Source organism: Montipora foliosa, chromosome 14, assembly GCF_036669935.1.
Source record: "Montipora foliosa isolate CH-2021 chromosome 14, ASM3666993v2, whole genome shotgun sequence".
NCBI classification, from domain to species: domain Eukaryota; kingdom Metazoa; phylum Cnidaria; class Anthozoa; order Scleractinia; family Acroporidae; genus Montipora; species Montipora foliosa.
The window spans coordinates 11,716,031-11,728,530 of NC_090882.1; the positions used below are offsets into that span (position 1 = coordinate 11,716,031).

The following is a 12,500-nucleotide window of genomic DNA, read 5'->3' on the forward strand; positions in this document are numbered from 1 at the left end:
CTTGAATCAAAACCTCTTCACCACCTTCAACCCTGACAATTGAGCATTACTAAACCACGAAATAGTGAAATGAAACACCAAAGCAACATGTATGACCCCACGATATATTGAATACTAACCGACAATGGTTGGATTTTGAGATTAAATTAGGCCTAAAACGTTATTGCTCCTAATCTTAATCTTAATGCTAATCTTAATTTCATTTAATTAGGGGCAATAACATTTGAGGCCTAATTATAATTTAATCTAAGAATTTAACCTTTGTTGGTTAGTATTCAGTGTATGGTGGGTTCATACATGGTGTTTCTTCTCACTACTTTGTGGTTAAGTAATGTCCCTGACTAGGGTGCATAATTTCACAAGCCACTTCAACTTAATGGGTAAATAAATGGCTTGCATTGGGTTGGTCATTTTAAAGGTCTACTCAAATTGTCTTTAATAATTAATAAGCATACTTTTAATGTTACACGTTGATCTCTAAGACTTGTCAAAATACTGGATCCACCGCTCAATAAATCACTTATCCCTCGGTCTGCGTTTTGAAGGGAGGTGTTGTGCTGCAAGGCATGATCTATCATGATAGACGTTTCACCACTATTCTAAAAGACAAAATTAGCAAATTCTTTGAACAATTTTGTTATTATGAACACTTTCTTGCAACTGATATTTAAAAAATCTTCAAACCACACAGTTTTAATAGCTTTTTACTATCAAGTGCTATTTTTAACTAATCCTAAAGTGAGCCACATACTGTGTGCATTTGAATCAACTAGAAACACTTGATTGTCATTGTCATCATCATCGTCATCGTCACCTTTTCTAACCCTAACTCATCTCTCCACCACCGTCCCTGACCACGTACACCCAATAATTTGCCAGTCAAAGCAATACACTAAACTATGATACACAGCCTATCGTGATAGATTTTTCAGAGCTTACACTGTATTTGACATGTTCAACTAGGAATGGACACGAAAAAAATCAAGGGAGTTGAAAAATTAAGCCTGTCTTGGGAAGGACCTTTCAAGTGAACCCTGCATGTACTAAATCTCCACAACAAAAGGCAAATTACATGTGTATGATGTTGACATTAAAGGAAGTTTAACTTGAAAACAGTTGCCCATGGTTGGAGAGTCACTTAATAGAATTAATTGAGAAAACTAAGGACCTGACTAAGGATACCCAACTTCAACTCAGCTGTGCCAATATTGGGAGAATAACAAGTAAAAACATGTACCTGTCTCAAGTAATTTACTCTAATGTGAAACTTACATTCGTTGTAAATCTTCTGTTAAGGAGTTCTTCTCTTTCTTTTTCTTCTTGTTCCTGTAAAAGGAATAAGAACATATTCCCTAGAGCTCACTCTGTTGATACCTGTAGATGGTATGGGGCACTGTACATTATAAGGATCCTCTTTGAAAAAGCATAACAGCAATACACTGCACCTTCTCCTGGCCTCAAGTTAGAGGCCAAGGAATAGTAATAGAAAAACTTGCATTCTCAGATTGAGAAACAGTCTATAAGACTGCAAAGGCTGTTGTTATGTTGTAAGTTACCATTTTTTACCTTCAACCTCTTGCGATGCTTGTAGTTCAGGAAGCCTGTGTTTAAATGTCTTAAATCATATATAAGTTGATCCACTTTTCTGTGGAAGAAAGCAAAACTCACTTACAAGATTGACACAAACCATCAAGTTTATACATTAATCCAGGGAAATTAAAATGTCTTCCACTGTTTTCTGTAAAAAGCTCTGTAAATTTTCAACTAATAAGGAATTTACTTTAACAAGGTGTGAAGCAGGTTTCAATAATATTATTATATCATTTTTTATTACATGACTAGCTAGGTGAGCGGGCAAGATGAACCAAATCGTGTGCTGTGATTGGCTACCCAAGCGGGCAAGATGGAGCTATCTTGCCCCCTTGGGATTTCTTGCTTGGTCCCGCAAGATCAAAGATCATTTTTTGGTGTTTTAAGTCATATAATAAATCCTATATTGACCAAGCTTGTTCGGTCAAGATGGCTGGATATTGGCCAAGTTCTTGGCCAATATCCAGCCATCTTGACCTCAGTCGGTCACGCTTGGTCAATAACCTATATATCTTGTGTAGAGTAAGAAAAAGAAACTCACATACGAGCACTTTGCTTTTTCTGTGGTGGCTCTTTGTTGAGAAGGATGGCAAGTCGATCGCAGTTTGCAGAAGCCTGCTCTAGGCTTTGCTCTATTTTTTGTTCAACATCTGTGTAAAATTAAAGAAGTGGCATTTAATTATTATCATAAATGCAAATCTTCAGCATTGATGAATAAGAGAATCCTAAAACTATGTCCAGGGCAATGTTTATTCCATAAATAAACTTCTACAATCTTGGACAGAATAAAATGGAACAGAAATGCCCCCTCTCCCCCAAATCAAGGATGAAGGTGCGTGAAGGCCAAAACGCGCCATTTTCCCATAACTGATTTTGGGGGGAGGGGTGGTCTCAATGTTCCATTTAATTTGTCCAAGATTGTAGCTAACAAGGAAAAGTTCCAGGCTATGGTAATTACTAAGAAAAAAGGGCAAGATCTCCCAAAGATCCATTTCAAGGTTGACAATGAGAGAAATCAAATAAACGACATGTCTTAAACTCTTAGGAGTTACAAGAGATCACCAATTGTCTTTCAGCAAACATGTCAAACACATTAGCATTAAATCTAGCCAAAAATTTGGAGTTCTCCTAAGAATGAAAAATTTAATTCCAGAAAAGGCTAACCTACACATATTTAAAACTAATATTCTACCACAATTGACATATTTCTCCATAGTTTAACATTTTATCAGATCTTCGGACAAATGAAAACTTGAAAGGTTATGAGAGGAGGGCCTAAGGGCAATCTTCAAAGACAAAAGCAGTTCCTATGAAGACCTTCTAAACAAAGCTAAGCTTGTGACTTTAAATAATCAAAGACCTCAAAATATAGCTATTCTTATGTTTAAAGTCAAACATGGCATCTGCCCCACATACATATCACAACTTTTTAATCTACAAACCACCCAATATAGCCTTAGCAACTCAGAATTCGAAACCATAACCCTAACCCTAACCTGTAACGTACAGAAAGCATTCCATTCATGGACATAATGGCGCCACCTACCTCGAGGCACAAGAAATGCAAGCACCCTGAGTCAGTTTAATTAAGAAATTAGTAACACAAATGGATCTCTCAAACTTAATTAGCAATAAATGTGGACGTGACTGTTTTCTCTGCAGCTCGTACAGACAAAAGGTATTTTTAATAGAATAGTATCGGTAGATTTCTATCATATATTTCTAATATAATAGAATAGCATTGGTCTTTTTGCACAAGTATCCTAGAATTTCATTATATTTAATATTTATTTAGTATTTACTGGTATTTTTTTTTTTTTTTTTGCTTTGTTACTGTGTCTCCAATTAGCAGGTATGCTAAAGTACTTTGACACAAAATAAAGTTATAATTGAAAGCCCTTTAAAGACCTGTTGAAAAGACCCATGACGATCAAGAGTGGTTGAACCAGGGATGACCAGTAACAATAATATTCTTATTTCAGCAAGTGGTCAGAATGGGTCTCAGCTTTGAGTTCTCTGGATCTCAAGGCACTTGGCCCAACCACTACTCTAAGCTGCCTCAGCGTTAAAGATCCTTAAAAGTCCAAGCTAGTGTCATCTCTGGCCCAAGTTAAAATGTTCATCCCTCCCATACTGTAGTTCTGTTCACATCTGCAGCATACACAGTATTTTCTGCAAATAAGACTGTGCAATAAGGGAGCGATGGGTATAGGTTGTTTGGAGATCCATATAAGAGAACTGCCGGTTATAACACTACATTAACTTTCTTGTACCTTGTAATGAGTCTTGATGTGTGGTGCTTAGCTTGCTCAACTGTCCTTGAACTCCAACAATGAGCCTTACAAAATAAAAACACACAACACCCAAAGTCAAGTACTCCAATAGAAATTTTTTTTCTCACCCTCATCACAGATTTACCTTTTTCCTTATGTGAATTTACATAGCCCTGTCATTTGGTTGCATCAAGTGAGTTGATACACTAAGGTAAATCAACAACCATAATAACAGTTTTTGAGCTAACGTTTTGAGTGTTAGCCCTTTGCAGGGCTTATATTTCAAATGGTCTTGATTGTAGCAGACAAGAAAAGGATAATTATTTTAAGAAAGCGACGAAACCTTCTAGTTTATAAAACATGTTTTGACAGAAACTTCTGCTATTCTCAGTCAGTCAGAATAAAAAGCAATGGAAGCTGAATTTATAATAAATAGAAAATTCTAATGTGAAAAATAGTAACAACAGAATGAAGTATAGCATGAAATGTGGGAATTACAAAGATAGTTTAAGATTGACATGGTGTAATTGTTGATTCAAAGAGGGTTGTTATCTCTGAATAAGAATAGACTTCTGTGAGTGAGACTTAACTGATTTTACTCTGTCTAACGCCAGACGATTTTGCTTGTCAAATGGGGAGTCCCCTCCTTCCCCATCGGCACGGCACCACAATACTTTTTAGGAAATAACCCTTTTCACTCATTTAAGCATATTCTACCATCAGGACTAAATTTGGCAGATTTGAGAATTCCTTATGCATTGTGTCTGTTCAATAGCCTGCCCTGCAACTCCTCACGAATATTTTTTACAGTTATCGAACAAAGAATAATGCTTATTGTATTCTGACTCGTTTTTTCCAAAAAATCCGCGCTAGCTGTAAAAAATATTCGTGAGGAGTTGCATGGTATTAATTTTAGCAGTTGTCCTTTGCCGGGCCACTTGCTTACATCTCATTGAACTACTGTGTCATTGCCTTCTGCCGATCGACTTTCGAAGAAATCCCCCTTCATACATAGGGTTTATCAAACGAAAGATTCTACATTTACGATCTCTATCATTGCATTTTAACAAATTTGAGTGAAAAGGAACCGAGTAAAACCCGTTAATAAAAACCCGTTGGTAAAAAAAATATGTAAGCATACGTAAGCCGTAGCATTCAATCCTTTTAAGTTTAACTTCGATAGAGTGATTCTTACGAACAACTTTCAGCTGACAGTGAGCCTGTCTGAAACGTACGTTCGGGTAAGTCGATCGGCGCTATACGCTATGAACGATAAAAAACAAATGATCATGGCATTTCCAGGGTAAAAGCTATCAATACTCACCGATTAGTCTCCTGGTAAAGACTGTCCATAGCTGAAGAAAACGAATTTGAACTGTACTTAACTGCCAAAGTGACAGTGTGAAAAAAATGTATCGGTAAATTAAATAAGTCGAACGGCCATTTTGTAGTCTGAAGGGCTTCCGCTGACACACGAAGACACGTCATAACTTTTTCGAGCTAAGGCAGAGCGGGATCAATGAAAACTGGGAACGAGTAGTTAGTAACATGGAGGGCAAAATAATCACTAAATGCTAATTGGTACGGTTGAGACAGAGGGTATTTTTCATTAATTTTGGTAATTGCCCCGGGCAAAATTACTTTCATTATTTTCGTATAGCAGGAACTTTTGGGTAATTGAAAACCGTGTTGTTTCTTATACTCCCCTATGTCTAAAAGTAGTTATTGAGCCGTTTCCAGGTGATTTTAAGGGGGGTCTTCGTTTTCAAGACACCCCCCTTAAAAGGGCTCCTGCTTGTAGGAAATGTCTTTTAGCAGTCTGGTTTCATTACTTTGGCGGTTATGCTCAGGGTTCGGTACAAGAGTAACATTTTATTCCGCTGATTCGTGTGTTTTACAGTTCATTGGCACTAACTGGACACAGAAATGGCTTTCTTCGTCCTGGTTGACCTTTGAGAAAAATTTGCCCTTTGTATTATAAACTAGCCTCCCACGCAAACGTTGTCAAGGCTTCGTCACCAGTTGCACCCCCACTAACGTCCGCTGAAACGAAAAACCACTTCCGTTTAACGGCTAGCCAATCACATGCTGCGAAGGAATGCCATACAAAACACGATTTTACCCAAAACTGGAAAACGACCTCTGCTTGGTCCATAATACACGAACGGAAGTGGTTTTTGGCTTTAGCAGACGTCAGTGGTGAAGGAACGCGTGACGAAGCCCTAAGAACGTCTGCGTTTATAAACAAGTAATTGCAAGTTTCTTACCAGTAGTTTGACGCTCACTGTGTTTTTTTAGAGGTTGGTCAACTCCAGCCTCACTTTCATTCATAGACCAGGTAACTAAGCACACAACTGTAAAATGGACTATTGGTCTGTTACACTAGAAAGCGCTATCTCCTCAACGATTTCCGCAGATTTCTTAGCGTCTCTTTTATTTGTGCGTGAAACAAGATAATTAAAAGTAAATTTGCTACTTTATTCAGTATTAATAAGACTCTGATTTTCTTCATCAGGGTAATATGTTATACCGAACATGGATTAGGAAGAATCAGCATTGCATTTCGTCCTTCGTATTTAAACCGAGACTGTATGAGGTAAGAGAGCGAGTCCTCCATATATGGCCCTGTTCGGATGTAAAGATATTTGAATTTTATTATTAGTTTTGTGTCGTGCTTTGTGGTTGTTTGACGATACCTCATTGGTCAGTTAATGTGAAAATGGACCATGCCACGGTCGTGGGAACAATAACCCTGAAAGCATTTTAGACTACGAGCAGTTCCTCTTTCGCGGCTTGGTTGGTCGAGAAGGCAGGTTAACACTCATGGCCATCCCTCAAAATGACATTAGACATTTCGTAACCATTACACAACGCAATATCTCATCTAACCTGCGATCAGGCTCCATTTTCGTTATGAGACTGGACGACACAACTGTAGCGAGCCCAGACATAAGACACATAGACACTTGAAAAGTTCAGGTGTATTCAGGAGGCTGGCTCTCTGCGATGCCGATGCAATGCTACCAACTGAGCTATGAAGCCACTCAGGTGGGAACAGATAAATTTGTTCATGGGGAATGATTTGTTGAACAAGAACTGCAGCATTTGTTGATCAACACATGCTGAACTGTGTCACAAGTTCAATAGTGCAAGGGTGTTTTCCATGTCGCCGAGGCATGCCTCTCTAGGTTTCTGCATACACTCTCTCTATGGCAATGCACGAGTGAAGTGAGTAAACTGTCATCAGTGGTGTGATAATTCGTGAGGACGTGTTTTGAGAAGTTGGTAGTTTGGTCGACTGGTATGCGGTGTTCGTTAAAAATGATCTTCGAGTCGTCGTTTTGTCTCTCTAATTTTAACGGTTGCATTGTACCCGACCCTGATAGTGACGGTGCCTTCCGAAATAAGGGCTCAAAATAATCCTTCACCGTTAAATCGGCCTTACTCTTTTTCGTTTTTTGATACTCTTTGTACCCCTAGCTACAATAATGGACAAAAGGAAGGTAGCATCACTTTAGAGATAACCCCCCTCCTCCTTATCAATGTTGGATTTCCCGCGAAACAGAATGGTAACTTTTCTTCCAACATTGAATATGGGGAAGAGGGGGGGGGGGGGGGGTGCACAAGAGCATGGTATTTTCCCAAGTAGCACAGCCAATAGTTAGAATAATCGAATTAGGTGTGAAGTGAAGTGATGCGCGCAACCTCCACAACAACTTTTGACGACGATTGTAGATTCTTCACCAGGGTACCGTGCTTCTCACAGGTTTTTAAAGCTGGTCAGTTCTTTACACAGTTACATAACCAAGCAACAAAGGCCAAATAGAATGAAAACATACCAAGAATTTAATAGCAGCTATTTGAGAAAAAAAGTGAATTACTGAATGGCTGTAATATGTCTCAGTTGCCTTGGGTCCATCTATTGCCTACTTGTATATAGTACAGCGACAACTTATTGGGTATGAAGTTTATTACGAGGGCCAAAGAGGCGAGCTTTGTATGGAAGTCCGCAATCATCCCCCTCAGCTAACTTGGAAAAGCTGCTTACAACTCTAAACATTACGAACTATATATTCATCTAACTCCGCGGTTCGAGTATGTCTTTTTATTGTCAAAGCAAATCTATAATCTCTTCGCCGATACAACAACCAAGCATATAAACCGTTGAAAATCGTATAAAATCTACACCGACAGATTGAGTCCGCGTTTAATTTCGGGGTGAAAGATGAATAATTAGATTTCAGTTATTCGTTATTCCTTCCATTTTTTTTTCCGAGTTATTCATTATTCACTATTGAAATTTTGTTTGATATTCGATCATTTTTCCGTATTCGTTATTCTTTAATGGAAACCGTAAAATTCTTTATTCCAAATTTTCGAACGCTAAATATTCCTTATTCTTTTTTTGTTATAAACCGTTATTCATTATTCCGCTTCCACCCCCGGTTGACTTTATCACCGCTTATCATCCTCTTCATTGCGTATGTACAGTTCTTCAGTCATTTCAAGACTGAAGCTCTGTTTCGTTGCTGCAATACACATTCCACTTTTACTACTGACAACGACAGAAGCTGTAATTAAAGCAAGTACGATGAAATTACTTTTAACACTGATTTAGCGAGGAGACCTTAAATCTAAACCACTATTAATTGTAGCCGTTTTTATGCTAGAGACATTAAAGTGGTTTATTATATGGCTCTGTCTCACGAGGACTGGGAACTACAAAATTCACGCATTTGATTGGCTAAAATCGATATTGACCGCGGTCTAGATTTTCCCATCTAGACCGGCATTTAGACCGGTAATGTTTTGCGGTGAAAAGATGCAAACTAAAATGTAAAAATATTGAGTATTTTCTTCTACCAATATTTATTTATGGAAGTGCCAAACAGCATGATGACAAAAGAGAGGATGACGAGCAAACTTTGACAGAATTAAGTTCTGCTCATCGCCACTCATCGCCGTTCGCAAGCAAAATGTCAGTTAGTACAAACCAGTTACATTAAACGAATTAAATTGTTCTTGTTTGCCATATAATAAACATCTTATTAACCGAGCTTAGTCAGTCTGTATGGGAGAATCTTGACCTCGGTCGTGTGTACAGACCTCACTGCGTTCGGTCTGTACTCACGACCTCGGTCAAGATTCTCCCATACAGACCTCCTGTTCGGTTAATAAGAGCTAAGTATTAAGTGTCTCAGAGACGCACTCAACGGGAGACGACATCCCCAGCATAAAAACGGCTAACATTGCCTAATGTAAAAACGGGCAAAAATTAAGGATAGTCGCTGTTTGCTTTTTCACATTCGGCGATAAACGCCAACTTGAGTACCGCAAGATGGGCAGGTATGGATAACATCTTTCATGGAGTCAACACAGAATGGAATCAGACAGCATCCTGCATCACACCTAAAATGAACCATAACCAGAAGTTCGTTACCCATAAGTCTCGATCTGCGATGGAATGAGGCTCATCGGTTTACGGTATCGTCTATTTTTTTAAGACTACTGCGAGATTTTTGTGGGAACAAAACATAGCAGCATTGCGTTCCGCGCTCGATTTTGCATTGAGCACGTGCTTCACTTGCGAAAAATGTCTGTGCATGAAGACAAATCAAATTCTTGATTCTGAACTTCTGATTAATTCTAGGTTATTGGCACATAAATTTATGAACAATCATCGGGCCTTTGGCGAATTTCAGCGGTGAATACTTGATAGTTCTAATGGTAAATGGATACTTTAGAATGAGTTTAGAAACGGTAAGCTGCTTGCAGTCGCCATTTTTCGTTGAGGTCCGAAGGAAGCTGTTCCAAGTAAAACTACCGTTTATCGCAGGCTATTACAAACGAAGACATTTTTGTTAGCCTACAATCGACTGTTTGAGTTGGCTTGGAATCCCATTCGTTTGAATTCAATGAAGAGAAACAGCTTGAAAGGAAGTGATAGGTCTCGGGTTTGGGTAACCTCCTCGATTGCGGGCTCATTTCCTGAAACAGCTGCTGGAAGTCGAGCCTACGAGTGCCTCCTCTCGCCTTTTATAAATTATCGGATTCTGAAGCTCTACTTTCAACCAAAGCCTTAAATAATGATTGTAACGAAATCAGCCGATTATAGCGCTAGATGTCATCCGTCAACTTGTTCCGCTATGTTGACTGACGTCATAGGGTTCATCAATGAAATAACCAGGTTGCTTGGTTACAAACGAAGTACGAAGTTAGGAGAAAGTTTCTGCGTAATGCAAGTAATTGTCTCTTTTACAAGTTTGATGGGAAAAGGAAGATAAAGAGCATGGTGTTTCGGCATACATGTCCAACAAAGACATTTCACTCAAAGTCATCGACCACAGACTCTCAGAAATACTCTCACGTTGACCATTTTACTTCATCAAGTTCTTGTTCTAATTAGTGGTTTTTTGTCTTTGCTCTGTTTTACGATGCGCTTTTGAGTAATTTTGGGCAAGAAGTTAATTTAGGCCAACCAATTCGAAAGGATATTAACGATAGGTATTAGTTTACTTTAGTAAACACCTTTCTCTATTCTACCCATCATGCACAATGTTTATTTCGCGATTTTGAGGAAATTTTATAATTTGAATCACTCTAATTTCGCGTTTTTGAGTAATACGCAATTTACATTTCATTGGCAATAAGACACTGGCGGTAATACCTCCCTTAACACACCATTTATTCCCGCCCTCTCTCATCCTTTCAAGACATGAACCCTCCCTCCCTCCCTTGTGCGCTGGTGAAAAAGTTATACTGTGACATTTCCACCAACCAAGTTGCATGTATTGGTTTCAAAACCGATAGCTTAAGGTAGACATTCATAAACAAGGGGGTTTGAAAATTCCAGTAGAGACGACAGTTATAATGGAAACGGAAACCATTGAGAAATTTAAGCAGCTAGTGGAACAGTATTATAGGGAGCCAGTTAATGAACAGTTTGAAGACTGTTCAAAAGAGTTGCCGCCTGGAGAGGACATAGAAAGCAGTAACGATGTTCTCTGGCCTAGACATTGCCTCAGAACAGTAAAAAATGTGATTTTGCAAACGTTTCTGCGGTAATAAACTCGTTCTTTCTTGGTTTTTGACATAATGTAACTCACTTAATTTTCGCTTCATGTTATGGTTCGGGGTACTTATTATTCGCGTCACTTTAAACGTGTCGCGAAAATTTCATGTCAGAAGGTAGTATGATTAATTAATTTGCCGAAACCAAGACTGTGCTTGAATATGGATATAACTTTCTGGTATTGATTTTCTGCCATTTATCCAACGTCGATTTAACTGATGCAAGAGAAACAAGATAAAGGGGAAAAAATGCGCAAGAACCCAAGTTTGAAGACAGAGAAATGCAAAATTCCTGAGAGCATTTGAATACTGCATGCATGAGATAACTGATGACAAAGCCAGACCTACTTAATGCAAAATTGTATAAGTTAAATATGCAATGTTTTCTTTCTCTTGTTTACAGAAACGAAGCGTTTCCATAATAAAACACGAAAATGTGAAGGAAATGACGATTCTTCGTCGCCTGTCAAATCGAAGAGAGAAAATACATTTTTTTGGTCAAATCAATTGCCCGACGCAGGTAGCGAAACAGGAATATTAGTGCATGTGACTGGTCTTAGAAGCACTTTACACTATTCTTTGTAGCTTATCGCATCCTACAATATGGGTGCGTTCGATTGGGAAATCCGGATTTAGATCTTAAAATCTGGATCTTCGGATTTCCAATCGAATACAAAATCTGAAAACGGATTTTGCCGCAGATTCAGTAATATGGAAATCCATGTCGGGTAAGGATTTCAATTAACAAAATCCGTCGCAAAATCCGTTTTCGGATTTTGTGTTCGATTGGAAATCCGAAGATCCAGATTTTAAGATCTAAATCCGGATTTCCCAATCGAACGCACTCTATATGTTTGAAAAGAAAAAATGTGGCGTTGAGTCTTAAGTCAATGGAAGACATGAAAGGTCTATTCTGTCCCGGTGCTAAGCGCGTAGCACTATAGATAATCAATTGTACTAGTTTACGGCAAAGACGTAATGGACAAGAACGAGGTGTAAATTTTGAACGAAGGATTTTTCGAAACTGGATAAAGACAACTACGAGCAAGCTTAACGAGGCTGATTTAAACGACAACGCAGCATCACCTTAGCTTAAACCGTCCAAATTATTGATGGAATTATCATCACTGAAAGGAGTGTGCTGTTACCTACCCTACAACGCACAAACCAAGACATGCGAGCCAAGTTAAAGTACCAGTAACATAGTCTGTAGATGTTACGATGGTGGCTCGGCAATTCGGACAAGTCATAGGCACCGGAATTTCATGAAAATTCGCCATTGCCAACACAGCAGTCGGCTGGTGAATTATTGTTGTTGTGCTTGTATAGCCTGGCTGATTTCCATAAGGTGCTGGCTGAGGAGGATACCCAGGTTGTTGAGATGAATAAGCTGGTTGCTGTGGATTGTAACCAGGCTGTGGATATACTCCGGGATGCTGTTGCGCGGGGTATGGTGGTGGTGGTGGTTTGTCAGCCATACTTTTTTTTTGCGTTTAGATCTTCAATGGCTTCGCTGCTTCAGGGCGATCGTGAGTGACGCAGATGATTAAAGTTGCTAAGGAAATA

General features: G+C 38.8%; 2 protein-coding genes across 2 annotated transcripts in view; both read right to left on the reverse strand.

The window, feature by feature from the left end:
* The window catches only part of LOC137985175 (Golgi SNAP receptor complex member 2-like), a 10,022-nt gene extending 4,697 nt beyond the window's left edge, over positions 1 to 5,325 (reverse strand). The window contains exons 1-6 of the mRNA XM_068832695.1: positions 5,188 to 5,325; positions 3,864 to 3,928; positions 2,132 to 2,240; positions 1,567 to 1,645; positions 1,273 to 1,326; positions 456 to 599 (exon numbers count right to left, since the gene is read on the reverse strand). Of these exons, the coding sequence (XP_068688796.1) occupies positions 456 to 599; positions 1,273 to 1,326; positions 1,567 to 1,645; positions 2,132 to 2,240; positions 3,864 to 3,928; positions 5,188 to 5,216 (480 nt within the window). The 5' untranslated portion in view covers positions 5,217 to 5,325. The remainder of the gene's footprint in view (positions 1 to 455; positions 600 to 1,272; positions 1,327 to 1,566; positions 1,646 to 2,131; positions 2,241 to 3,863; positions 3,929 to 5,187) is intronic.
* Positions 5,326 to 7,686: 2,361 nt separating this feature from the next.
* Positions 7,687 to 12,478, reverse strand: LOC137984377 (LITAF domain-containing protein-like). Its single transcript, XM_068831559.1, has 2 exons — positions 12,087 to 12,478; positions 7,687 to 9,272 (listed from the first exon to the last, which is right to left on the reverse strand). Exons 1-2 carry the CDS (start codon positions 12,410 to 12,412, stop codon positions 9,164 to 9,166), a joined length of 435 nt encoding a protein of 144 aa, XP_068687660.1. The 5' UTR covers positions 12,413 to 12,478; the 3' UTR covers positions 7,687 to 9,163.
* Between the last annotated feature and the right edge of the window lie 22 nt (positions 12,479 to 12,500).